Genomic DNA, 25516 nt, shown 5'->3' on the forward strand with positions numbered 1-25516 from the left:
GCACCAGTATTCATGTCTTCTGCAGCAGTATTCATCTCTTCTGCAGCAGTATTCATGTCTTCTGCACCAGTATTCATCTCTTCTGCAGCAGTATTCATGTCTTCTGCACCAGTATTCATGTCTTCTGCACCAGTATTCATGTCTTCTGCAGCAGTATTCATGTCTTCTGCACCAGTATTCATGTCTTCTGCAGCAGTATTCATCTCTTCTGCACCAGTATTCATGTCTTCTGCACCAGTATTCATGTCTTCTGCACCAGTATTCATCTCTTCTGCACCAGTATTCATCTCTTCTGCACCAGTATTCATGTCTTCTGCACCAGTATTCATCTCTTCTGCACCAGTATTCATCTCTTCTGCACCAGTATTCATGTCTTCTGCACCAGTATTCATGTCTTCTGCACCAGTATTCATGTCTTCTGCACCAGTATTCATCTCTTCTGCACCAGTATTCATGTCTTCTGCACCAGTATTCATGTCTTCTGCACCAGTATTCATGTCTTCTGCAGCAGTATTCATGTCTTCTGCACCAGTATTCATGTCTTCTGCACCAGTATTCATGTCTTCTGCACCAGTATTCATGTCTTCTGCACCAGTATTCATGTCTTCTGCAGCAGTATTCATGTCTTCTGCACCAGTATTCATGTCTTCTGCAGCAGTATTCATGTCTTCTGCACCAGTATTCATCTCTTCTGCACCAGTATTCATGTCTTCTGCACCAGTATTCATCTCTTCTGCACCAGTATTCATCTCTTCTGCATCAGTACCAGTACCATAATATTTATTTTTTATGATACAAGTGCTTTCAGCAGAAACTAACTATTAGAGCAATTGATGTGAAGGAATACACTGAAAGCACCAAAAATCACTTTATGATTTTATTGATGACATACACCAAAATGTAGTGACACAAAGTATTACCATGAATGATGATGACAAGAGTAAAACATACCCTTGTGTGATATATTTCATCTACGCTGATCAATTTTCAGGGATGTGATTTGATCTTGGAAAATAAAGAACTGTTGGCCACTATATGTCATTCCAGCATGTCAAAAACAATGTTCACCCCAACAACTGCTTGGTTCCCTAATCTCTAACCCATTCATTGTGACAGCAAAGTGCTGATGAGAGGAAGCATCTAATCACATTCTCCATCCTTGTGGCCAAAAATATGCCCATGGGATTGTGTCAAAATGTAGCCTAGGCACAGTATGTTGAGGTGTGGCAAGGCAGGCATGGCAAAGCAGCTGTCAAATGGCAAGTAGAGTTTTTGACACTTGCTCACTCACTGCCATGGACTCACAACACTGCCGAGGACAAGTGTGATAAGGGTCTGGGGAGAATATCTTCTTCTTCTCCCTTTAATGTCCTTATTTTCCCTTATGGGGTTGTACAGGAGTAGGGAGAATATCATAAATAAGATAAAGTAATAAAATAGAAAAATAAAAATAACAAATAAATAAAGGATAATCAGCATTTACACATTTACAACATTTCCTTATTTGTAAGCCTCCCTTAAAAAGTCAAAGAAAACTGCTGTGCACACTTGCCAAACATTGCTCTTGTGCTCATACCTTCCCCTCTTTTTTTCTTGTGACATATTGATGGAAAAAAAGGAGAAAAAAATGACGAAATCACATCCCCGAACTTTGCTACCATGACCTTAACTTCATAAAAATTATCTTCATGTATAGATGATGTTGGTCACTGAAGCCACACTACAACACCCTCACCCTTACTAGTGGAACAAACACAAGAGAAATAGAAGTGTTCTCACAAAGACTTTTTAACAGCACCTCACAAGGTTGGATATCCTTTGCAGCCTTCCAGCAGCCTCCAGAATGCCCCCCAGAAACGTGAAAATCATTTATGTACGTTGCCAGGGTTCACACCCTCTGCTTGGTGCTTCTTATCCAGCCAGTGATATGAACAGTACACTAATGCAAACCAAGACTGCCTTCGTCAAATTTTACTCAATCAGAATGTGTGTGCGCCCTCTAAACATGTCCACTGTAATGTGTTGGTGCCTCTTCCCCCAGTCAGTGATACGAACAGAAGACTAATGCAAACCATGACAGCCGTTATCAAATTTCATTCGTCAGAATGTGTGTGTGCCTTACAAATGTGTCCACGAAGTTGTTTGCCAGCCCATCCAGTGAGCACCCATATCCCCCCAAAAATGGTAAATCAAGTTGACATTTGAATTAACTAATACTGCAAAACAAAGTTTGATTGTGAGTTTCTTTTTGATAGTATTTTTTATACCTTAGCTCAAAGTTGTTATCTGGCAAGGAACTGAATATGCTGAAGGTACAAAAACATTTTGGAGACACTTCTGAAGCAGTCTGCATTTAGGGAAACACCTGATAAAGGGGCAAGATATCAAAGAGCTACATAGCCCAGTTTTCCAATCATTCTTTTTTTTCTAATATGGCTATTAATAGGAATGGTGTACAAGGACTGACAAACATACCCTAATTCAGTCATTTCTTTTATAAGTCAAGGTACCTGGTTATCAGTTCCACTGTGGTGCTTTTTTCCTGTCATACATGCCAAGGGACTCCAGAAACATTGCTGCTGCCTCTGCCTTTGCTATTTTTTTACTTGTGGACGCTTCTTCTGGCTTGTACTCTTGCCCATTCACAATGACCTGCATAGAAAACACAGAAAACCACAGTCACCATTATGTCAATAAAAAATATGTAATTAATGTACTAATACATCTTTAATTTTGTTGTTTCAAAATAACATCTAACAAAAAAAGAGAGAGAAACAGAAACAGAAACAGAGAGAGAGAGAATTGCAGTAAGTTATGTGACATTTGGTAAAGATAAAATAACTGTTACCTTCATCAGGAAGTTTTTCTTGTGGTCTGGCCCTGAATAATCCACCACTTCAAACTTGGGTGCTGGCCACTTGTGCCTCGTGCACAGCTCCGTCAGGGCCATCACCGGGTGTTTGGCTGCAAGGGTGTGAGAAAGATTCATTGAACTGTTTTCTCACTAACTGAATCATGATGTACAGTTTTGCCTCACTAGAAGTTTGCAATGGCAATTATTGACCTAAGAAACTGATTTAGGGTGAACACTTGAGAAATGGTCCCATTTCATTTAGTATGTGAAGGAGATGTTAAGGCCCTAAGGGACAAGTATTTCATATTATGACAAAAGATAATGGTGATGATGATTACATAATCTAAACATTTACAACAAAGATATTTCAGATTACCTGACATGTCCTCTATTACTTCCATGGGCTCTTTCTTTGGTTGGTACTCCTGTGCATAAAGACCTATGGAAAGAATGTACCATAAAATTAATAATGTAACACAAGCATATCACTTTTATGAAATATCACTAACAACATTTACATTAACATTGTCCACAGATGCACAATTACTGTATGTTACAGTGATGAATAACATTGATGATGCAAGCATATTTTCTTTACAAAATGAAATTTTGACAGTTATAAGAAAATCAAGAAAAAGGTGTGCCACCAGACTACCAGTTTTCAATTCTTTTAAGAAAGTTTTACTATAATCTGTCTTTATCAGTTGGGAAGAGGACATCGAGTACTTTATAAGTATATGGCTTACACTGAGGCAGACCAAACAAAGATTCTGAATAGATGGGAAGATGAGGTACAGAAATGTAGAGATAATGAGATTAGAGAAGAAGAAAAATTAAGGAAAGAAAAGAGTAACCCCAGTAAAATCAGGCCATTTGTGGGTGTTACTTGAAAGACTACAGTGTAAAGGAAATACTTACCATCAGGAATCACAGGTTCAACGGTGCCCTCCTCATATTTGCCCAGCCCCTTTCCAGGTGACCACCCAAACTTCTGTAACATCTTCATCCCAAATCGAGGTGCTGAAGATGTGGATGCACCATAACGTTGCTGAAGAGATGATGGACATAAAGTGAATATATTAAAAACAGTATTGTGCATCAACAGGAAAAACATACGGATTGGTGGACCACTACACAATGACTTGTGCAATGCACTATTGTGCACCACTGTGCTCCAGTGAATAGCAATTATGCGTTATGCACTACACAAAACCTTGTGCAACGTTGTGCTCCTGCTCATGAAAAGGTAGGCATTCAAGCACAAAATTAGTTGCACTTTTACAACTAAATTTACACTTGCGCACCTGTCCTGTGTATTGTGCAGTACATATTCTACAGGAAACATGGTGTTGGGAGCTGCCCACATGGCTGGACAGGGGATGAGGGAGACTCAGGAGGGTCATGAAGGTTCTGGATGATGTTGGAGGGTAGCAGCATTTTATATTTCACAAAATAAATAATTTTCCAAGAGTAGCAAACAAAATCCTTACAAAAATCATTAAAACATATTATTTAAATCAAATATCAACAGCCTATCTGTAGAAGCTCGATTTAGTGAACAGATTTTGCCACACACCAGCTCGCTATATAAAAAAATTTACTAGACATAGAGAATGCAATTTCCAGCCTCGACACACCCCTAACACTTTGCCCTGCAGCCTCACAAGTTCTTGTATGTTATCTTACATTGACAATAAAAGTCATACAGTAATATATTACATGCTTCATCGGTGTTACATATGTGTATAGTAAGACTCATCTTAATGTGTGGTTGAAAGGTGCCATGCGAGGAATAATCCAAGAGTACAGCGTTGCCACGTTTTTAACCTCTCTCTCTCTCTCTCTCTCTCTCTCTCTCTCTCTCTCTCTCTCTCTCTCTCTCTCTAAAACAAATACCAATTACTGTGTGCTTCATGTAGATAGTCCAGAGGCTGTTAGATCAAACCATGTTATGCTTAATATTTACATTCCTTACATGAACATAACCAAACAGCCTTTTAAGGTTCTTACTATTGGTGGATAATTGTTCCCTTCCTCGACCATCAGCTTCAAATGAGGAGCAACCTTTGGACCTGGATTCTCTGTAAGAAAATAAATAAATAATAGTTATTATAATATCAATAATACTGATAATAGGTATTAATAATTGTCAGAAATTTCTGTATAAAAATACCTCCTGTTAAACCATATTTTCAATAGGGAGAAATTATCCACTATTTGGGTAGTTGCACTTGGGGTATTATTATGTAGATAAGAAAATTATGATTAGAAATCGAGACTTGAAGACAAGAATGAAGATGTTGGATAACTCTTGCATAAGGGATTTGGACAGAATAGGGATGAGCAGGAGTAGAAAACTGTGTGCAGTGGGGGCACAGGAGGGGTGGAGGCATGCAGTTAGCAAGTTCAGATGAGCAGTCAGTAAGAAAATGATGGCAGAAGATAGACAGAGAGGCAAAATTGCAGCACAATTTAAGTGGTAGATGACTGTCAGTGAGACAGTTGATGAGACAAAGAATCTCTGACTCTATCCAAAATGGCTGTGTGTGTGGAGCCCCCGACACATGAGATGCATACTCCATACAAGGGAAAACAAGGCACTTGTATATGAATTGCATCTGCAAGGGGAAGGAATTTGGTGGAGATGATACTGAACGCCTAACCTTGAGGAAGCTGATTTAGTAAGAGATGAGATACAAAGTTTCACGTTAAGATTTTGAGTTAAGGAGACTGAGGATGTATGATGTAGAAGGGGATAGCAGAGTGTTATCAAAGAATTGGGGATAGGTGTTTGGAAGATTGTGTCAAGTTGATAGATGGAAAAATTGTGTTTCATTCAGCAATGCTAGCAAGGTGAGGGGTTAAGGATTCTGTAGCCTTCAGCCTTGAGTCCTGGATTACCTGTTGGATCCTCTGTTACAAAGGGAAGGATAGAATCTGTAGAAAGGTAGTTCAGAAAGCAAAGCTGGAAAGATGGTTGTACAATAAGGCTGTGAAGCTTATCTATGAGTGAGGTTGCTGATATTTACATTTTGATCACCTGAGATTATATAAAGTCTTATCCACTCCTTTCATTCCAGGCCCACGTTTCATTTGCATATGTGAGGGTTGGTACTATTATTGTTTCTACATTTCCATGACAATAACTAACGTGATGAAAATGATCCTTTGTGGAAGGTTAGAAGAGTATTTACCATGATTACTAAGAAGTACAGACAATTCTTTTACCCTTTTTGCAAGGATCCACATTACACTCATGCCTCGCTTCACTGCCAGATGTTTGATTTATTGACAAAATGTATCAGAAATATTAATAATTATGTGTGTAATGATGTTTTACCATAAATATTGATGTAAACAAAAAACAGTTTTCGTCCACGAGAGTCAGGGGTTGCACGGGACCTTTAAATTTGCATTTAAACATAGAGATTTTTACAAAACTGGCCACGGGTGAACTGTCCTAGCCCACATGTATCTCTCAGTGGCCTTAACTCATTTTCCATACTTTTTCGTAAATTCACTACCGGACGGTCCCCTTAAGTTTTCCCTCTTTTTATTTTCTATAACAATTTGGAGCAATAAAATACTCCAATATTTCATAAAACTGTGGGGATACTAATACTGTACACAATAGATAGTGGTGTCAACCTTTCAAATTCGTTGATGTTAAAAAGAAAGAAATGGTTGTCGGTACCTTTTTCACGGTGTTGTGAACCACTGGAAACGGGGAACTGTTTGCGGAGCTCTGCATTATATACATTATCAGTGTTATGTTGCTGACCTCTTCCACCACCCGGCGTTATCCCTCTCTGAAAGAAAACAATATTAAAGCTTCTAAAACAACTTACAAAGCTCTTTGGCACAAGGGTATGGATTCCACTACTAAAGTGGCTATATATATTCAATGAAGAATAAATGCTTTCTGGGTGTGACTCATTATCCACCATATCTGTGGAATACATACACAAATAAAATCTGGCAAGTTGCATAACTGTGGCATGAGAGTCTCAGATTGAATTCTAAAAGGGGAGGGTGGAAGACTAATGGACTAAATCATAAGAGGACATTAAGTGTACATGGGACAAGATTACGAATCTTCTACCATATCCACACACTTGAGGGAGATCTGAGAACTTTCATTAGAAGATACATACATATAAACAGAGTAATATATTGGTCAAAAGATACAAACATATAAATATATATATATATATATATATATATATATATATATATATATATATATATATATATATATATATATATATATATATATATATATATATATATATATATATATATATATATATATATATATAATAGGTAGACAGATATATGGATATAGATAGATAGATAAGTAGATAGATGGGCAAATGGATTGATAGATGGATATATAGATAAATAGATAAATTCTGAAAAACTCCAGCCTTCAGGGTTGGTGATTTATTTGATTTTTTTTAAAAATATAAAAACTCAGAATTTTTTTTTTATTTAAATCAGATTTTTTTGATTTTTTTTATTAATCAGCATAAAAAATATTTGGAAAGCTATATATATATTCTATATATTAGTTTAAAACACATTTTGGAGTGTTTTTCCAGCATGTTGCATCATCTCTCACTTGGTTACAATGTGTTTGAGCCTGTCAAGCAGCCAAGTAGCCAATGACCAGGATTGTACCATCTCTCTCAGGCTCTGTCCTGTTCCTCTTACATCATGTTAGGACATAGCCAGACTTGTGCCACTGTGTAGTAGTTTGACTGTTTAGGTGTTACAGGCCAGCCACTCAATCCTGAGCTAACAGCAAGAGCGCAGAGATGTCACTGACCACAAGGATTAATGTATCTGGCAGGAAGAGTGATCCAGTGTGGGAACATTTTAACAGAATTCCTTCAAAGTCTGGGAAAGCATGGAGAGCTACATGCAAACAGTGTAAACTGGAGTTACAAGGAATAGTAGCAAGACTGAAAAGAACCAAATTTATTGCCATAAGAATTAAAATCCTTATTTTTTTAAGATTTTTTATTTCGATTCCAAAGAATTTTTATGAACTACTTTCAAAGAAGTGTATCATTATTTTTCAAAGACTGCTTTTACAGTATAATTTCAATGTGCTTTTGTTTTAAATACAGGCCGTAATAGTTTTCTTTTTTAATTCATTACTTCAGGAAATAAGTACAGTTCATTATAAGTAAACCTCTTTGATTTCCTGTTTTTAATAGCATGTGGAATTTTTTGTTATACTGTATTGTAAAAGGAAGTGCTTTAATATTCTACTCCTCAGAAATAAGTACAGTTCATTACAAGTAAAACCCTTTGATTTCATTTTTTAATGGAATGTGGAATTTTTTGGTGTATTGTAAAAGGAAGCTTTTAGTGTTCTATTCCTCAGGAATATATAAAGCAGGTGTAAGTATGTGTTTGTTTTTATATTTTTCCTTTACATTCCATGTTGGTTTGGGCAGAAGTATATATTGATTTAAATCAATGATTAAAAAAAAAAAAATTTGATTTAAATCTTGATTTAAATCACTGATTTAAATCATCATGATTTAAATCGGCCAACCCTGCCAGCCTTCATGGAAAATCATTCTAAAAAATCAACTCCAAGACTTCTTTTTTAAATGCAGGTCCTGAACCTGCACTAGCTCACCAGTCACTCACTTTGGGTCTCAACCCCATACACTGTTAATAAACACCAAACAATCTGTTTCCTAAACTGTTATGAGGATGTGTCAAGACCATGAAATAAATTAATGAAATCAAATGAGCTGCATCTAGCAAATACTTAAAGAATACTTCCAGATCATCACAATCCTTATTAGCCAATTTCTGATTTGTCCAGTTGACATATGACAGTCAAAATTTTCCTGATTAATAGGTTAGGTCAGTCTAGGTAAATGCAGAGATAAAAGCAAAGACCCTAATTAGAAGGAGAATTTAGGGTAGCAAAGCCCCACTGAGAGAGGTTTGGTTATATTAAAGTGCTTCTGGAAATTCTTAACCACCAAATCAATTTTCCTTACCACCGACCCCCAAAAACGCTGTAGTTGGGAACCCCAGTTTATCCAATAAAAAATCATTGACACATGAACTTACTTTTCTCTGATATCTTATAACATTTGCAAGGGTCCTGGAGGGTTGACTTGGATAAGCATTGGGGAGTTGTCGCCCCCTTCCGGTACCCCTCCATCTGCCATTCTGTCTTGAGCCTCTGTGTGAATTCCCCCTAGGAGAGCCACCCTTGCTACGATTGCTGAATGACGATGTGCCGAATGACGATGTGCCGAGAGACGATGTGCCGAATGATGATGTGCCGAATGATGATGTGCCGAATGATGATGTGCCGAAAGATGACGATGATAGATTATATCTTGAGCCTGTGTTCATGCTCTTTCTGCCAAACTTGTTGCTCACCATCATGAGGCTCAATGTACCTAGTTTGGCCCTGGGGTGGCACACTGACTCATGAGAAGTTTTCTGTTTCTGAGTCTTGCACTACTGGTTTGCTCTGAAAAGATAGGTAATTTATATAATGATGCAATTAACACTTGTTGACAGATCTATTTCCTAGCCTCTCCTGGGATTTCTGACTAGGATTATTTTTGTTTGCTTAACCATGAGCATCTCATGATAAGAATGTTTTTCTATGAGCTAAATGACTCTCAGGCTAGGTGGGGGATCAACCTGTCTGATCTATGTCCAATTCCATATATGCAAGAATAAAATTGTATTAAGTACATAAAATTTTCCTATGTCAAATCTCTCTTGGATATGACTTTCATGACAGTACAAATTAAAGATCAAACCTTTATTTGCTCTACACAACATAATAATATCCCTTAGAAAACCCACTGCTTATCCATAAAGTAGTTAAAAACAAAAGATTTTGGGAGAAAATGTCTTCATGAGTTCTTATTAAACTTATTTAAGCTCTCTAATAAAATTTTTATCTAGGTTAGGTTAGTTTGGATTAGGTCAGGCTACGTTAGTTTATTTGATATTTTCAGATGATACAGTCCCGCGTGTCAGATCTATTCAAAACACATAAAAAATAATCAGAAAATTTGTCCAGAAACAGACAGCATTAATAAAACCAGTCTTAACCAATACCCTGAGTTGGGTGTAATTCTGAATAAATATCTAAGAGAAATGGCTGTACTGTAATTATGATGCAGCTGTCCCAAAAAAGTAGGGACCAAGCTGTGCCCTTTTCACTATCATGTAACATTGTCAGGGAAAGGTAAGGTGGCTGTGCCCTTGTAATGGTCCATATTCTTAAGCATATTGGGCTCCCAATATGACTACTTTCCAAGATCACAGATAAGAATAACCTGGTTTTATGGGTGTTTTTCCCGTTCAAGATCGAGAAGCCATGTAAAACTATCACTAGAATCACAAAACAGTCCATGAAAATCCAAGCAACTTCTAATAAAGGCTTTTCAAGCAGGCAAACTGAGGAGCCGAGACATTTAAAATTATAGGCTTATGAATCTTGGTGTGGGGGGAGAGAAGTCATTGTGCCCATGTAATTAAAATGCAAGAGTTAGGCAAAAGTAGACAATAAGCTGCAAGTGTCACAGAAAGGTAGATAATAAAATGTGCCCTTGTAACTATTTAGCAGGTGTCAGGGAAAGGCAGGGAATAAGCTGTGCCTTTATTACTATCATCCAGGTGTCAGACAAGGGCAGAGAACAAGCTGCAGGTGTCAAACAAGGGTAGAGGATAAGCTGCAGATGTCAGGGAAATTTATAGGATAAGCTGTGCACTTGTAATTTTCATGCAAATGTCAGGGAAAGATAGAAGTGACTGCTCTCGCAACTATCATGTAACACTGTCAGGGAAAGGCAGAGAAGTAGCTATACCCTAGTAACTATTAATGAAGTATCAGGGCAAGGTTGAGAAGTGAGTATACCCTTGTAATTATTATGGAAATGCCAGGGAAACGTAGAGAAGTAACTATACCCTTGTAACAATTAACAGTCAGAGCAAGGTTAAGAAGTAGCTATACCCTTCTAACTATCATGCAATTGTAAGGAAAATGTAGAAATGGCTGTGCTCTTGTAATTTCCATGGAGGTGTCAGGGAAGGGCAGAGAACAAGCCGTGCCTCGTAATTATCATGGAGGTGTCAGGGAAGGGCAGAAAACAAGCCGTGCCTCGTAATTATCATGGAGGTGTCAGGGAAGGGCAGAGAACAAGCCGTGCCTCGTAATTATCATGGAGGTGTCAGGGAAGGGCAGAGAACAAGCCATGCCTCGTAATTATCATGAAAGTGTCAGGGAAGGCAGAGAACAAGCCATGCCTCGTAATTATCATGGAGGTGTCAGGGAAGGGCAGAGAACAAGCCGTGCCTCGTAATTATCATGGAGGTGTCAGGGAAGGGCAGAGAACAAGCCATGCCTCGTAATTATCATGGAGGTGTCAGGGAAGGGCAGAAAACAAGCCGTGCCTCGTAATTATCATGGAGGTGTCAGGGAAGGCAGAGAACAAGCCATGCCTCGTAATTATCATGAAAGTGTCAGGGAAGGCAGAGAACAAGCCATGCCTCGTAATTATCATGGAGGTGTCAGGGAAGGGCAGAGAACAAGCCATGCCTCGTAATTATCATGGAGGTGTCAGGGAAGGGCAGAGAACAAGCCGTGCTTCGTAATTATCATGGAGGTGTCAGGGAAGGGCAGAGAACAAGCCATGCCTCGTAATTATCATGGAGGTGTCAGGGAAGGGCAGAGAACAAGCCGTGCCTCGTAATTATCATGGAGGTGTCAGGGAAGGGCAGAGAACAAGCCGTGCCTCGTAATTATCATGGAGGTGTCAGGGAAGGGCAGAGAACAAGCCATGCCTCGTAATTATCATGGAGGTGTCAGGGAACGGCTGACCACAAGAGGTGCCTCGTAATTATCATGGAGGTGTCAGGGAAGGGCAGAGAACAAGCCATGCCTCGTAATTATCATGGAGGTGTCAGGGAAGGGCAGAGAACAAGCCATGCCTCGTAATTATCATGGAGGTGTCAGGGAAGGGCAGAGAATAAGCTGTGACTCGTAATTATCATGGAGGTGTCAGGGAAGGGCAGAGAACAAGCCATGCCTCGTAATTATCATGGAGGTGTCAGGGAAAGGCGGAAGACTAGCTGTGCCTCGTAATTATCATGGAGGTGTCAGGGAAGGGCAGAGAACAAGCCATGCCTCGTAATTATCATGGAGGTGTCAGGGAAGGGCAGAGAACAAGCCATGCCTAGTAATTATCATGGAGGTGTCAGGGAAAGGCGGAAGACTAGCTGTGCCTCGTAATTATCATGGAGGTGTCAGGGAAAGGCGGAAGACTAGCTGTGCCTCGTAATTATCATGGAGGTGTCAGGGAAAGGCAGAAGACTAGCTGTGCCTCGTAATTATCATGGAGGTGTCAGGGAAAGGCAGAAGACTAGCTGTGCCTCGTAATTATCATGGAGGTGTCAGGGAAAGGCAGAAGACTAGCTGTGCCTCGTAATTATCATGGAGGTGTCAGGGAAAGGCAGAAGACTAGCTGTGCCTCGTAATTATCATGGAGGTGTCAGGGAAAGGCAGAAGACTAGCTGTGCCTCGTAATTATCATGGAGGTGTCAGGGAAGGGCAGAGAACAAGCCATGCCTAGTAATTATCATGGAGGTGTCAGGGAAAGGCAGAAGACTAGCTGTGCCTCGTAATTATCATGGAGGTGTCAGGGAAAGGCAGAAGACTAGCTGTGCCTCGTTATTATCTGCATGAGAGGCAGCAAAGGCGGACGGCTCATTAAAGTTTTATCCGATAAACCGCGCATGAAAAAATAAACATATAAAAAATACCCCCTTGCAAACCCCCAGTACAGGCTAATGCTCATGAACGCACGGCACACGCGGATCCCAGGCCTTACGCTTCGCCCCAGGAGGTAAAAACAGTGAAATAAATCAGCAAACTCCATATTTACCTCCCTCCTACTCCCTCTGTTTACGTGTGGACTGCCGATGCTAGATTATCGTACTCAGAGCCGTGTATTTACCGGTTTGTAGCTCATAACTATTGCCAAGAAGCACCAATAATTAACCATCTAAACGATAAACATATATGAAGGCCGTCATTTGGGTGATGAAAGCAGTTTTGGGGTCGGAAATCGGCAAACATAGGAGGGAGAGTACGACAACGTTGGTGTGGAGGGAAATAGAAAACGTGCCCTGCTGCTGCTCCATCAAGGGAAGACTTACTTGTTTAGGGGATTTGGGGGAGAGGCATAAAATATATTATCCGTGGTGATCATGTAATGCCAGAAGGTTAGGTTAAGTATGGAATGTACATAGAATCACAAAAGTAGGTATAAGTATTGTAAGTAATTAAGTGTGTCTCCCTCCAACCGTTAGATTTCCGCATCCTGTTACATTACTTTTTTCTATCAGTAACAATCATTATGGGAGAGGAATGGAACAGACGAGGACGGGGGAATAAGTACTGTGTTAATTAGGACTGTATGGCTGTAAGGAGGAAGCAGTGAAGTTAGTACCATTAAAAAAATATTCTTAATTGGCACAGTGTTGGGAGAAAAAAACTGAGCAGTGAATTAAAGGGGAGTAAGAAAAGCGTAATACTGGAAGCTAAGAAAAGGACAGGAAAGGTAAATCCAAAAGAAAAGATAAAAAGAAAGTTAAAGTGGAAAATAGAAAGCAAATTAAGTCAGTGGAAGCAAAGTGAACAGAAAGAAAAAAAAAGCTCAGAGCAGGGTGAATTAAGTGTGTAAGTGTGCACAGTAATATAACTAGTTAAGTATAGAAGTGTTGAGAGATACCAATTAATGTGGTCTAATGCATCTAACGTGTGGGGGGAACTGACCTAAGGCGCAATGACCTTTTAATTAGTAGCTGATTAATTGATTGATAGTTTATTGTCGCAGGTAAACAAACAAGGGAGAAAGGAGGCTTTTAGATAATGGGCGGACTGTCACGGGTGAATCGAACCGGAAATTAACGAGGAGAGGAAGATAGTTGCAGGATACAAAGGGAGGAAGTTTATGGCGTAAAGACGTTAAAAGAGATTGATTGATTGATTGATTTAAATTAGGCGCCGCAACAGCCAAGGTCATATGGCGCCGCGTTAGAAGAGAGGTATACAGAAGAAGGAAAAATAAGGAAAAAGTGCAGCTGTGCTAAATCCCACAGAGATGCAAAATCACGTACAGCTATCCTGACATATTACGAGCAACAAAATGGTAAAATTATAAAGAACAAACAACTCTTACAGTCAATATGAGCTTTCTGACGTACTGCAAACAAAAGAGCAGAATCATATACAACAAGCAACTCTTACCGTCAATATGTGCTACCTGACGTATACTACAAGCAAAAAGGGCAAAATTAGATACAACAAGCTTGCTGTCAAAACTTCTACAGTTAAATAAAAACTTCTAAACCTTAGTAAGGGGAAAAAAAAAGGGGGGAGGGGGGGTCGTATTGTTATTATTCTTATATATATTTTGTAGCCTACCTACTAAACGACACCATCCATTTTTCAGGTTCTCGTGTCACAGGGAGTCGTCCATTTATTGAACCGCATGAGAAAATGATCTACTCGAGAATGATGCAGCTTTTTTTCCTAACAACCCGACCGCGTTCCGAGCCTGGGTCCGTGAGACATTTGGCGGCCTTTCTTTTTATTTATTTTTTTCATCAGCGGATTGTGGATATTAGACCATGCAGAGGGCGGACACGCCTTAAACCAAAGGGGACCACCCCCCATTTTAAGCCTTGCATCCCTTATCTGCATCTTGGGCCATTGCGTGGCTTCCCTTCTCCCATTTTAATAAATCTTGGTGCTTGGCGTTTCTCAATCCTCTTCACACCACATGCTTTATGGTGTAGCTACGTCTGGGTGTAATTAATAAGTTGTGTGGTACCAGTGCTCATCCAAGGCCTTGGCTCATCACCATCACACTGACCCTTGAGCCTGTGGTGTGAAATAACCCATTACCCTGGGGCAAAGAGCTACCACAGTTCACCTTCCCCATTCATCGTCCTGCCCGAAAGAGATGTACAGCTGGGTGGGCTGCATGCCAACTACTGGGGCTGGGATTTGAGCCTATAGACCCATGTATTCATAGCTATTGTAGGCATGCTAACCACTTCACCAGAGAATATTAATAAATATTTAAACCACTTGTCTTGTTTTCATTGCTAGGAGGGTAAATGTCTTGAAAAAGGTTTACAAATTAATGAAAGGAAAAGTAAGAAGAGGAAAGGAAACGTTTTTCTTGAACTTAAGAGATCTAAATACAAGACGACACTATCTGAAGATCAAGAAAAAATACCCTAGGTTGGATGTTCCCAAGTTCTAATTTTCAGAGTTGTAAATGACTGAAATTCGCCTTCTGCTAAATCAGCTTCCTCGAGGTTGGGCGTTCTGTATCGTCTCCGCCAGTTCTTCTCCCCCACACAGCTGCTGTTCATATTCAGGGGCCTTGTCTGTCCTCGTATGGAGTATGCATCTCTCATTACTTACTAGACAGAGTGGAGATAGGCTCTTCGTCTCATCAACTCCTCTCCTCTTACTAGCAGTTTTTTACCTCTTAAAGTCCACTGCAATTTTGCATCTCTTTCTATCTTCTATTGATATTTTCATGCAGACTGCTCTTCTGAATTAGCTAATTGCATGTCTCCCCCCCCCCTCCTGTGACTCCTCTGCACTTGACATTCTACTCTAGCTCACCCCTATACTGTCCAAACCCCTTATGCAAGAATCAACCAGCATCTTCATTTTTTTATCCCCTTCACTGGTAAACTCTGGAACAGCCTTCCGTCATCTGTATTTCCGCCTGCCTATGACTTGACCTCTTTCAAAAGGAGTGTATCAAAACACCTCTCCACCCAAAATTGACCTCTCTTTTGGCCACTCTTTACTTTTGTCTTTTTTAGGAGCAGCATTTAGCAGGCTTTTTTCCAACACTTTTTTTTTTATGCCCTAGAGCTGCTTCCTTTCCTGTAAAAAAAAAGTATTGCAAGTTTTAAAAGGAATTGAACTATTATTGGCAAGATAGTACCACTTTTGACTTCCAACACCAGTCCTCTAATCTGCCTCAAAGTGTTTTAAATGTTCAAGAATAATATCAAGCATAACTTGGCATACAGGCACAAACCTTTCACCCAGCAGAACAGGTATGAAGATCCAAGACATGAGATCCCTTTTGAGAGAAGCAAGCCCTCCAATTTCCTGCCCCTACATGAGGAGAAACACAACACAAATGGATGCCTTGCCGCCACTGCCACGGGGGATCTGCCACTTCTCAAAGCATATGAGAATTTAATCTACTATATATAAATAGTTTTTTTTCCAACAACTCACTCAGGAATCAAACCTGGGCCATTGAGACGTGGCGCAGACTCTTAGTATGCGTGTGCCGGCCTTCGCCACAAACCCAGTCACGAGGCGCAGGACGGGAGTCTTGCTGAGAGATAATTGGTTGTTGGTCGAAGCGATATATATATATATATATATATATATATATATATATATATATATATATATATATATATATATATATATATATATATATATATATCTATCCAAGGCAGCCGACAGCGAATACTCACAAGGCGCAGAGTGGCAGCCACGCTGGTAGCTGATTGGCTGTGGAACTTGTGCTTGATCCTGTAGCGCCCTATAAATAACTGTGACTCTCGCTAATAAATCAGTTGCTGTCAGATCACCACAGTCTTTCATACTTCCTTCCCTGAACTAAGAAATTGGACTGCCTGAAGTAGCACCTGCTACAAGCGTCAAGCCTTCATGTATCTCCCAGCTTAAGGCCTCCATAGTCCTTGTGTGTCTCAGGCCACTGCACTCATGAGCTCACCTGTGTATAGGGCAAACAAGTCTAGAATCAGGTACATATTAGATGACGACAGATCATGCTAGAATCACTATAACGCAGTGACAACACGACACCCTTCATTATAATTGTGTCATCCCAACTCAACCGTTTTGTACAATCTGGAAAGCAGTATCCTAAAATCATAGTCTCTGCCAGTGTTACTACATCTTGTAGAAGTGCCAAGACAGCAGCTGGGCTCTTCGTGTGTACAAAGTCCATCGATGCAGTCTTTCATCAGCTGCCTCCTAAACACCAGGTGATAGCAAGTTGTCATCCTCAGCACCTACCATGAAGAACCACAGATCTTTGCTGATTTGATCAGTCCCCAGAGTCTGTCATTGCCCTCCACCATTCACATGGACAACCCTTGCTTTTCCTCTCCCTTCTTCTCTAATGTAACGTGTAGTGTCATTGAGGTGCTTCACCAAGGTATAGGACCTTTCCCAACGATTCAGAAGCCTTAGCAACTGGCCTTCCATCTTGGGTTGCTTATCCTGCTTCACTCTGACTTGGGAGGAATGACCATAATCATAGACTGCTCTAAACTGGTTTAGAGCGGTCTATGCCATAATCCACTCAGCTGTAACTAGCAGGCTACCATGCCACACGATTTCCTGCAGCACATTCCATCCCCTAACTCCCGCCCATATCCTGAGGTGGTCTAGCATGCAAACTAAAGGTAACAACTTTAATTTGGGAAGGCCAACTGTAGTCTTTTGTGCTGTAAGAGGCAGGCTACCATATTTAGTGATTCTCAGCAGCATGTTCTGATTTCCAACTGTCACCACACCTTGCAGGGCTTAAGCATACGATGTTGATGCTCCTGATCCAAGACGCAACAATCCTCCATGTTGCCTGCATACAAGGTGAAGGATTCTTCTTTCCCTTCCATGCAGGACCTTTGCCTTCACTAGTCCCCTGAGTTCAGTTCAGTGCATGGCAACCAAATATATTCAGCATTAAAAATCTGCATAAGAAATATCCTTCCTATGCCTATTTTTTTTCACTGGGATTATGGTAGATTAACTGTACCACACCGTTTGAGCTCCCAAGATTAGGCACACTGTCTCACCAACACTGCTAGACAAGGATCATGGAATTAATTATGTGTAAAAGTGAAGATCGGCCAAAACCACTGAAATTTTTTTGTGCCTCATCTTCATTCAGTTTTCATTGCCCCCCAAGTAGCGTGACGGATGGTTGAAATGAAAGCCAAATGGCAAGAAAAGGGTCTCAGACAATCTATACCATAAACACAGGCTAACACAGCAGCAGCTCCATTGTTATCAGGGTTAGACAGGTACTGTTGAATTCAGTAGTGAGAGTACTGGTATTACTTGAAACTTCATGTCATGGTACCAGTGCTGACTAAAGCTAGTAGCTGTTGCTCATGGTGTGCCGAGGCCTCACTGGCCAAAGCTGAATAGAACAATGGAACAGCCTGAATAAAAAGGTTCACTTCAAAACTTAAACAGGTCTGAAGCTAAATATGAGTGACTGTGAGCTCGAGACAAGTCCCCATGAGCGTGATTCATCTCCTGTATATCACAACAAGGTAAGGAGACACACGCACCTTCCAAAGTTGGTACATGGATCTGCAATTGCATGTTTATTAGTTGTCTAATAACACATGAAAAAATAACTTGCTTTTAATAATTTATACACACCACAAATTACAACTCCATATAAAGTTTTGAAATTGATAAAGTATTAATAAAGACTTTATAGTCAATCATCACCAAAATGTTAAGAAAATGATATCTGGACAGAAATGACATATAACAATATATATACACAATCTTAACATTCTTGCATATGTTAATGCTTCCCTGTCTAGCCTATTGGCATCCTGGATCCTTAAATTAATGAAAATGAGAATGCAAGAAAATAGGAACCCTTTTGATGTATTAAACTACCATGGCTTTTAATGGCAAACTTGTGAGGACATGGAAATGTTTTCTATGCATTTCCATTCTATGCTGATGAACTGTCTGCTAATAATTTACAAACTGTAAATCATGTGAAAGCTTACCCACCAGACAGATGCCTTTTAAGTGCTTTACCTTTTTTCATTGTAGTTCTACTTAACCATCCACTACGGATCTACATCAGAGCTCTAAGAATGAATACCACTGCAGGGTTAGACTTATAATGAGCATTTCCCACTTACTTTCGATGGTAAAAGTATCAAAATGACATGACAAGCCTCAGCCGCACATTCCATATATTCATACCTATTTAATCCATTTTTGCACACTCTTCACACACTTCCTTCACAAGGAGTGAATGTTCAGGCTCTATGCACTGTGCCTTCACATCCAGGTCAGTGGGTACTATGGTGATGAGTTTACCGGACAGCACATCCAGGATGGAGAATCTCAAGTTACAGTGGTGGTATCATGTAGATGTCCTGTGCCAGTGAAGAGCAATGGTGCAGACTGTCAATGTTTCATCCTCTTATCACAGTGGGTAGTGGGGGTCCTTGGGGTAGAGACCTAGGGACTGCAGGTAAGCTGCTGCAGCATTAGCTTTGGCCATTTTCTTGGTTGATGCTGCCACTGATGGTTTGAACTCCTGTCCATTCACCATCACCTTCAACACAGCAATAAGAGTATGCCACATTAATTATCTTTTAATGACAAGAATTTTTTGCTTATAGGGAAAACCTATTATGGCCATTAATTAACATCTTAAATAAAAATCCATTTAACTAAATAATTGTAAATTTTCACTTTGACAATACTCTGGTACAGAATTAACCAATAAATACATTTATGTCAGATTTTGACTCTTCCACCTTTACGCTATTAAAATGCCTTTTTAGGATGTACAGTCGCGATATGAAGTGATGTCGCCGTGTACGTTTATTTTCAATCACCCAAGTATCGTTATATATTTTCAAGAGTACCATTATTTTCCTGCATCTTCATCATAACTTAACTAAATATATTTTAGAAGCTAGAAAAAAAATAGAAAAGAAATATTCAATGATGTCTTACGAAGACTTGTCGAAATATTTTGACACAAAGTGTTTTCGTTCACCAAGGAAAGAGTCAAATGAAGTCTAATTACGACATATTACTCAAACAGAAAGTAAAATTATCTTTTCATGATCATTGTTGACAACACTAAATCTAACATATGCACAATATATAGGACATGCATAATTAGTCGATATCCTAAACTAGGATGACGTAATTGATTTAATTTATACTCTCGTATGATGATGACGTCATCGCCCGCGCACCATACCTATTATTCAGCCCTGACTCATTCTTTGCCTTTCGTGGTCAACATAACGATAACAAAAGCTGTCTGTGGACTTCTAATGCATGATAGTGATAAAGGGAAGATGCCCACAGCCTATAACTACCGAGGGATAGTGGGAGATGGAAAAATAAGAATAAATAGCCTCAGAATAGTCGTGTTTTGTAACTCTAAGCTCCTCACTCTTAGCCGCCGATCGCAAACATCATTGCCTTTCTTGGTCAATATAACGATGACAAAAGCTTCATGTAGACTTCTAATGCTTGGAGGTGATCAGTGGAACATGTCCACAGCTTATAAGTGCCATAGAATAATCGAGGAAGGTGGGGAAATAAGAAAATATGGCTTTGAAATGGAGGTGGTGGTCGGGCGGTTAGGCTAATCACAGTGCTGCCAAACATTAGGCTATGGTCGAGTGTTCGTAGAGGCGTCCGGAATTTTGATAGTTCAGATATGGCAACCCTACCTATGAAGGCATTCTTCATTCATCATCGTCACTGAGCAATTTTACTATATATTTCAGTGCCCATGCTTATGATAAGAAGCCACAATAGTGAATAAAAGGTGTTTAATGTGAAACCTTATTATTTGATCGTTTCTTAATCAATAAAACGCAAAGTAATGCCAGCAACTGTCCATTCGCTTCGTGTCATACTGTGCATGTGTGTTAATAACTGCAGAAGATAATTCATGGAATGACCCAGAATATATATATATATATATATATATATATATATATATATATATATATATACACATTATATATATATATATATATATATATATATATATATATATATATATATATATATATATATATATCGCCTAAATCTGAACAACGTATAACAACTGTTTTGCAAAGATAAGCACACGACGTGAGCTAAATCATTTCAAGGTTGTCTTCAGTACTTCAGCACTGAAGACAACACATGACATTCGCAGTTGCATTTTTTAAAGCAAATGAATGTATAATTGTAATTCAGGTACTACTATGTTATTTTACCGTGTTTTACATCACAACGTATTATAGATTATCATTAAAAGGGAACATTATAACATAAACAATAAATACACATCGCTTCCGTTACCTTCAAATGCTCCCGTACGAAACATTTTGAGAGCGGCGACATCACTTCATATCGCGACTGTACGAGAAATACAGATATGAATCTTACATCCTTGTTCAGCCCACAAAAAATGAATGCTTAATTATAAGTTCAGTTAATCATGTTTAACTCAACAATGCATTTCAGAGTCCAGTTCAACAATAATAAACTTGTGATTAATTACATGAAATTAAATCAATAGGACAGGTAACAAACAATGAGACTGATTATATAAATGTACACTTGCTTTATGCTTCCTGCTTTTAGTTATTCCCTGTTATTCACGCATTGCTCAGTCCTCCTTTATTTACTTAATGCATTTGTTAACAATCTAGTCTGATTTCCACCTTAACTAACTAGGCTTTAAAACTTGAGCACATCAACTAACTTAGGATGACTGTCTGAGTTTATAAAGATTCAAGCTTAAACTATAATATATGCTACTTTGGAAACCAATACTCAAAATGTTTGTCAAAATGAATTATGTTTTGCACTTGCCTAACAGTCTATTCTCCCTACTTAGATAGCGACCTCTCAGATCTCCTTTGTGGGTTGGCCAAAAAGGTATCTCCATTTTTGGGGTCATATTTGTTTCCCTTGTGTGTTTCAGCTTCTGTCATTAGAACATCCTTTAAAGTTTAAACTTTGTCCTTTACTTGTTTATGCTCATATAAACTGACATGTCCATATACATACTACAGTTATCCGAGAGAAGTAATCCTTTCTTTTTAGATGCCAACAGTGACCATTTTAACTTTCCCACCTTGTAGAAAAATGCTGTCATTAACTAATTCTAAATGTCAATAGAATCTCTTATATCAGGCTTTTTGATAAATGGAAAAAAAACTGAAATAATGACTGACAAATGTTCCAAGCCCTTCTACCTTTAGGAGTCTTCAGTAGTGGCTCAATTCTAAATCATTAGTACTGTTGCTGAAACCCATAAAGTACACTAGTGTCAGGTAAATTTAACTGGAATACTTCTTGAAGCAATAAAGTGACCCAAGGGAGCATACTCTGGGGGCATGTTGCCTCACTCACCCTACAACTACATTCCCAAGGGACCTTCCAAGCAAGTCTCCAAGCAGGCACTGATCCCATACCAAGTATCTCCCAGTAGGGACCACAAAACTTGGCTTTCTCCACTCAGGAGTGTCTCATGCAGATATAACCCAGTGAGCTGGGTTGACTTCTGGGTAATATGCCACATGCCTATAGCCTATAGCCAGAGATGGTGTTTGTGGACCTTGCAGGTAATAGGCCTCATAGAGTATATATCAACTTTGTTATCTTTCAAGTTAAATGACACTAGCATGCCTCAAAACTTCTGATATAAAACTAACAATTGATACTGATAGGGAGGGACCCCAGACTGATTGATTGATATTAATGTGTTACTGAAGACTCCTAAAGTAAGAGGTTTAAGTGTATGGATAGTAACTGGTGCTTGACACATTTAACAGCCTCCATTGAGAGAACAAAGAGTGCCTTGGCATTATACCACAAATACTAAATCAAGCCATTTATACATACTAATGTGGTATCTTCAGGGATGATAGTGGAGCCATGGAACCCCTTATCAATAAAACAATGTCATGTTAATGGCAGTAAATGTTCTCCATAAAGGTATCCTGGTGCTAAACCAGCAACAGAGATGTGAAAAGTGCCAAACAGGAAAACAGGATGGTGTATACAGTGTAAAAATGGGAGTGCCTTGAATATTGAGGAGTACATGGGAGAGACAGATGCAAGAGTGAAGTGATGCAGGAAAGGCATGCAAAATAAATGCAAAAGACTGGTTTATTTAGTAATGGTGAGGCAATGAATTCTTAAATGGCAGAGATCAAACCTAACATGCTGTGGTGGTCTAACTGCCTGGAGAAAGCGGGGAAAGATGAAATAACAAAAAGGATGAATAACAAAAAGGTGGCTATCACGTGAGAAATAGATGGATGCTTATGTAGGGGAAAATTTTGAAACATCTTGAAGGGAGAGATGAAGAAAGAAAAAATGAGGCATGAAAGAGTAGTGCATGAACAGACAGAACAGATGTCTGCCAAAAAACCTCCTTGGGGTAGGTCTATGGAGCAGTAATTAGCATGAAAACAGAGAAGACAAAGGGACAGACAGTTCCAAACAGCTAAATTCAATCTGGACTTCTATACAGCTGTCATATTCAGCAAGGGCCACCCATTCTTGTACAAGCAGGGCAATAAGATTTTGCTTTTGCACAACTGCATATCATGTATGTTAGCTAAGAGATGTAATCTTCTGTGTTACGGAAGGTTGTGGAAGTGGTTGAAAATCTTACTAATAATGGTCATAAAGCCTTCCTAGAAGCTATTACCAATAAAATCCTTAATGAAAGTAAAACTTTGGATCAATATTTGGTGTTTCCCTTGACTAAACCATCAAACTGCTAGTATTAAGAAAAGAAGTTCACATTACCTTCATGAGGAAATTCTTCTTATGGTCAGGTCCACAGTCAAATACCATTTCAAAGTCAGGAGGTGACCACTTGCGCTTAGAGCATAATTCCACTAATGCTGACACTGGATGTTTACCTGAAAAAGATTAATCAATATTAAAATTCACAGGCAAGGTATCTGAAAATGTAACTGTCTACACAGATTGAACATTAAAGATTCCTAAAAAGTCTTTGAAGGTTTTTAGATTACAGCTCTAGAGGCAAATTTACACTAAGGGCAAATCATAATGTTACCATGATTACCTAATGCATACAAGATCATGCTGTGCAGCCACTTACCATTTGACAAACCCTGTCACAAGCATCCTGCCTCAAAAGTTCTCATTCAAAATCTGAGCCACACCAGGCATACATCCACTGGACCATCCTTATCTCAGTATCATGCCTTAGTCTACAAAAATCCTCTTTCTTTAGCGCCAGGTTTTCAGAGGAAAGAGGTGTCAGTGTCAATAAAGGTGAAAGCCTTCTGAAATCCCTCCAGCAGTTTTGGACCCAGGAACTGATTAGGATCTGTTCCACCTACAGCACAAACCATATCACCCTAAATAGGAAAACTCCAAACATTCCAAGGAATTCTTGTCAAGTTCTATACTCTAACATCTGAACAAACAAATCAAACACAACAGGAAACAAAGAAGATTCTACCAAGCTTCCTTCTTACCCAAACCGACAAACTGAAGGTTACTTTTATTACTTCTACCATCAGCTCTACGTAAGTAAGGAGAGTCTGTTCACTGTTGTTAAATCAATGGCTGCTTTGATACTGACAGAGTCAAACAGCAGAAAGGGCAGTCAGGCTAATAACATTTCATGGAGCTTTAAACACTTCAGCTCACTTCAGCAACATCTGGCATGAGCTGTCTCTAATGATGTCTTGCACTGTTGCACAGATATCTAACAAGAAAATTTGTGGGGGGACCTGTTATTACTTGATATAAGAACAAATGTGTTTAAATGCTCTCTGGTCTTCCAGTATCAATTATGATTATTAACACACCCTTAAGTACAACAACAAAATAATTATGTATTTTACCACAAGACAAGTGTCATACCAGTAACATGGGCAACACCATACCACTGAGATAGGACATAATAAACATTGTCTCTCATCTGGGACACCCATGACCAAGACCAAGGTACAGCAGCAATTCATAAACTGAGCCTAAGCAGGGCCATGAGTAAAAACTAATGTTTATATAAGAGATCAGTTTTCCTGCATGTATGAAAAAGGATTATAATACCCAAACAAATGAAGGAAGACTAAAACCTATGGATTTATGGCCCCACCATCTACACTTGCACAGGTGGGAGAGAGTGACCAGCCAATAAACACTACAAAACATCCCCCAGTACACAGCCATGCCTCAAAATATCATTTGGATGTAAAGCAAACTTCACGACAGCCCTGAGGTCACATCCTCCCATCTCACCCCAAACATAGTGATGTAGTACTTTGTTTTTCTCACTCCTGAAAGCTGCATAAGTAAAAGCTTCCTCTATCAAAGCTAAGAATAATATGAAGAGGTTAGGTGATCGCAAGCAGCAGTAATTCTATAATAGTAGTAACTAAGTGCTTATATGGGTGATGAAACAATTTCTTTCTGGATAAGCAGTATAGCCCTGACTTGTTGGTATGCTAGTATGAAGAGATGACCCTTGTCAGGATGAGATGACCTCCGAGTTGTACTCTTTATCAACATGACAGCTACTGAAATGACCCTGAAACTTACGGCTAAATAGAGAAAAATGCTGCAGGATGTATGTTATTCAAGGAAAATGCTCAAACTTCAGGACTTGAATGGACTTGAATGTGGCATGTTTCACTTGGTAGAACTGTTTTCCATTCTCATGATTTCCTGTTCTTGAACTGCAACCTCCAACTTCCACAGTATGGAAAATAGTTCATGATAAGGATGATGACGAGGATGATAATATC

General features: G+C 39.2%; 2 protein-coding genes across 4 annotated transcripts in view; both read right to left on the reverse strand.

Moving 5' to 3' along the window:
* Positions 1–863: 863 nt before the first annotated feature.
* LOC126987950 (protein Son-like) lies at positions 864–12943 on the reverse strand. Its single transcript, XM_050845597.1, has 8 exons — positions 12796–12943; positions 8954–9365; positions 6549–6663; positions 4865–4935; positions 3773–3902; positions 3231–3293; positions 2849–2964; positions 864–2652 (listed from the first exon to the last, which is right to left on the reverse strand). The coding sequence occupies exons 2-8, from the start codon at positions 9275–9277 to the stop codon at positions 2518–2520; spliced, it is 954 nt and encodes a 317-aa protein (XP_050701554.1). The 5' UTR covers positions 9278–9365; positions 12796–12943; the 3' UTR covers positions 864–2517.
* A 5412-nt stretch (positions 12944–18355) lies between these two features.
* The window catches only part of LOC126987951 (serine/arginine repetitive matrix protein 2-like), a 32185-nt gene continuing 25024 nt past the window's right edge, over positions 18356–25516 (reverse strand). For 2 of the 3 annotated variants that reach the window (XM_050845599.1, XM_050845598.1), the window contains 2 exons: positions 23541–23656; positions 18356–19311 (listed from right to left, as the gene is read on the reverse strand). In XM_050845599.1, coding sequence (XP_050701556.1) covers positions 19180–19311; positions 23541–23656 — 248 coding nt within the window. In that variant the 3' untranslated portion in view covers positions 18356–19179. Of the gene's footprint in view, positions 19312–23540; positions 23657–25310; positions 25461–25516 lie in introns of all 3 variants that reach the window. The other variant, XR_007741303.1, reaches the window with a different exon arrangement.

Source organism: Eriocheir sinensis, chromosome 67, assembly GCF_024679095.1.
Source record: "Eriocheir sinensis breed Jianghai 21 chromosome 67, ASM2467909v1, whole genome shotgun sequence".
NCBI classification, from domain to species: domain Eukaryota; kingdom Metazoa; phylum Arthropoda; class Malacostraca; order Decapoda; family Varunidae; genus Eriocheir; species Eriocheir sinensis.

Bases quoted from the DNA above. Each gene is read 5' to 3' on its own strand.
- LOC126987950 (XM_050845597.1), bottom strand. From the start codon at position 9,277: ATGATGGTGAGCAACAAGTTTGGCAGAAAGAGCATGAACACAGGCTCA. The intron at 6,664-8,953 runs GTAAGTTCATGT...GTTTTCTTTCAG, and splicing joins TTATAAGATATCAGAGAAAA to AGAGGGATAACGCCGGGTGG. The intron at 2,653-2,848 runs GTAACAGTTATT...TTTTCTATGCAG, and splicing joins AGAAAAACTTCCTGATGAAG to GTCATTGTGAATGGGCAAGA.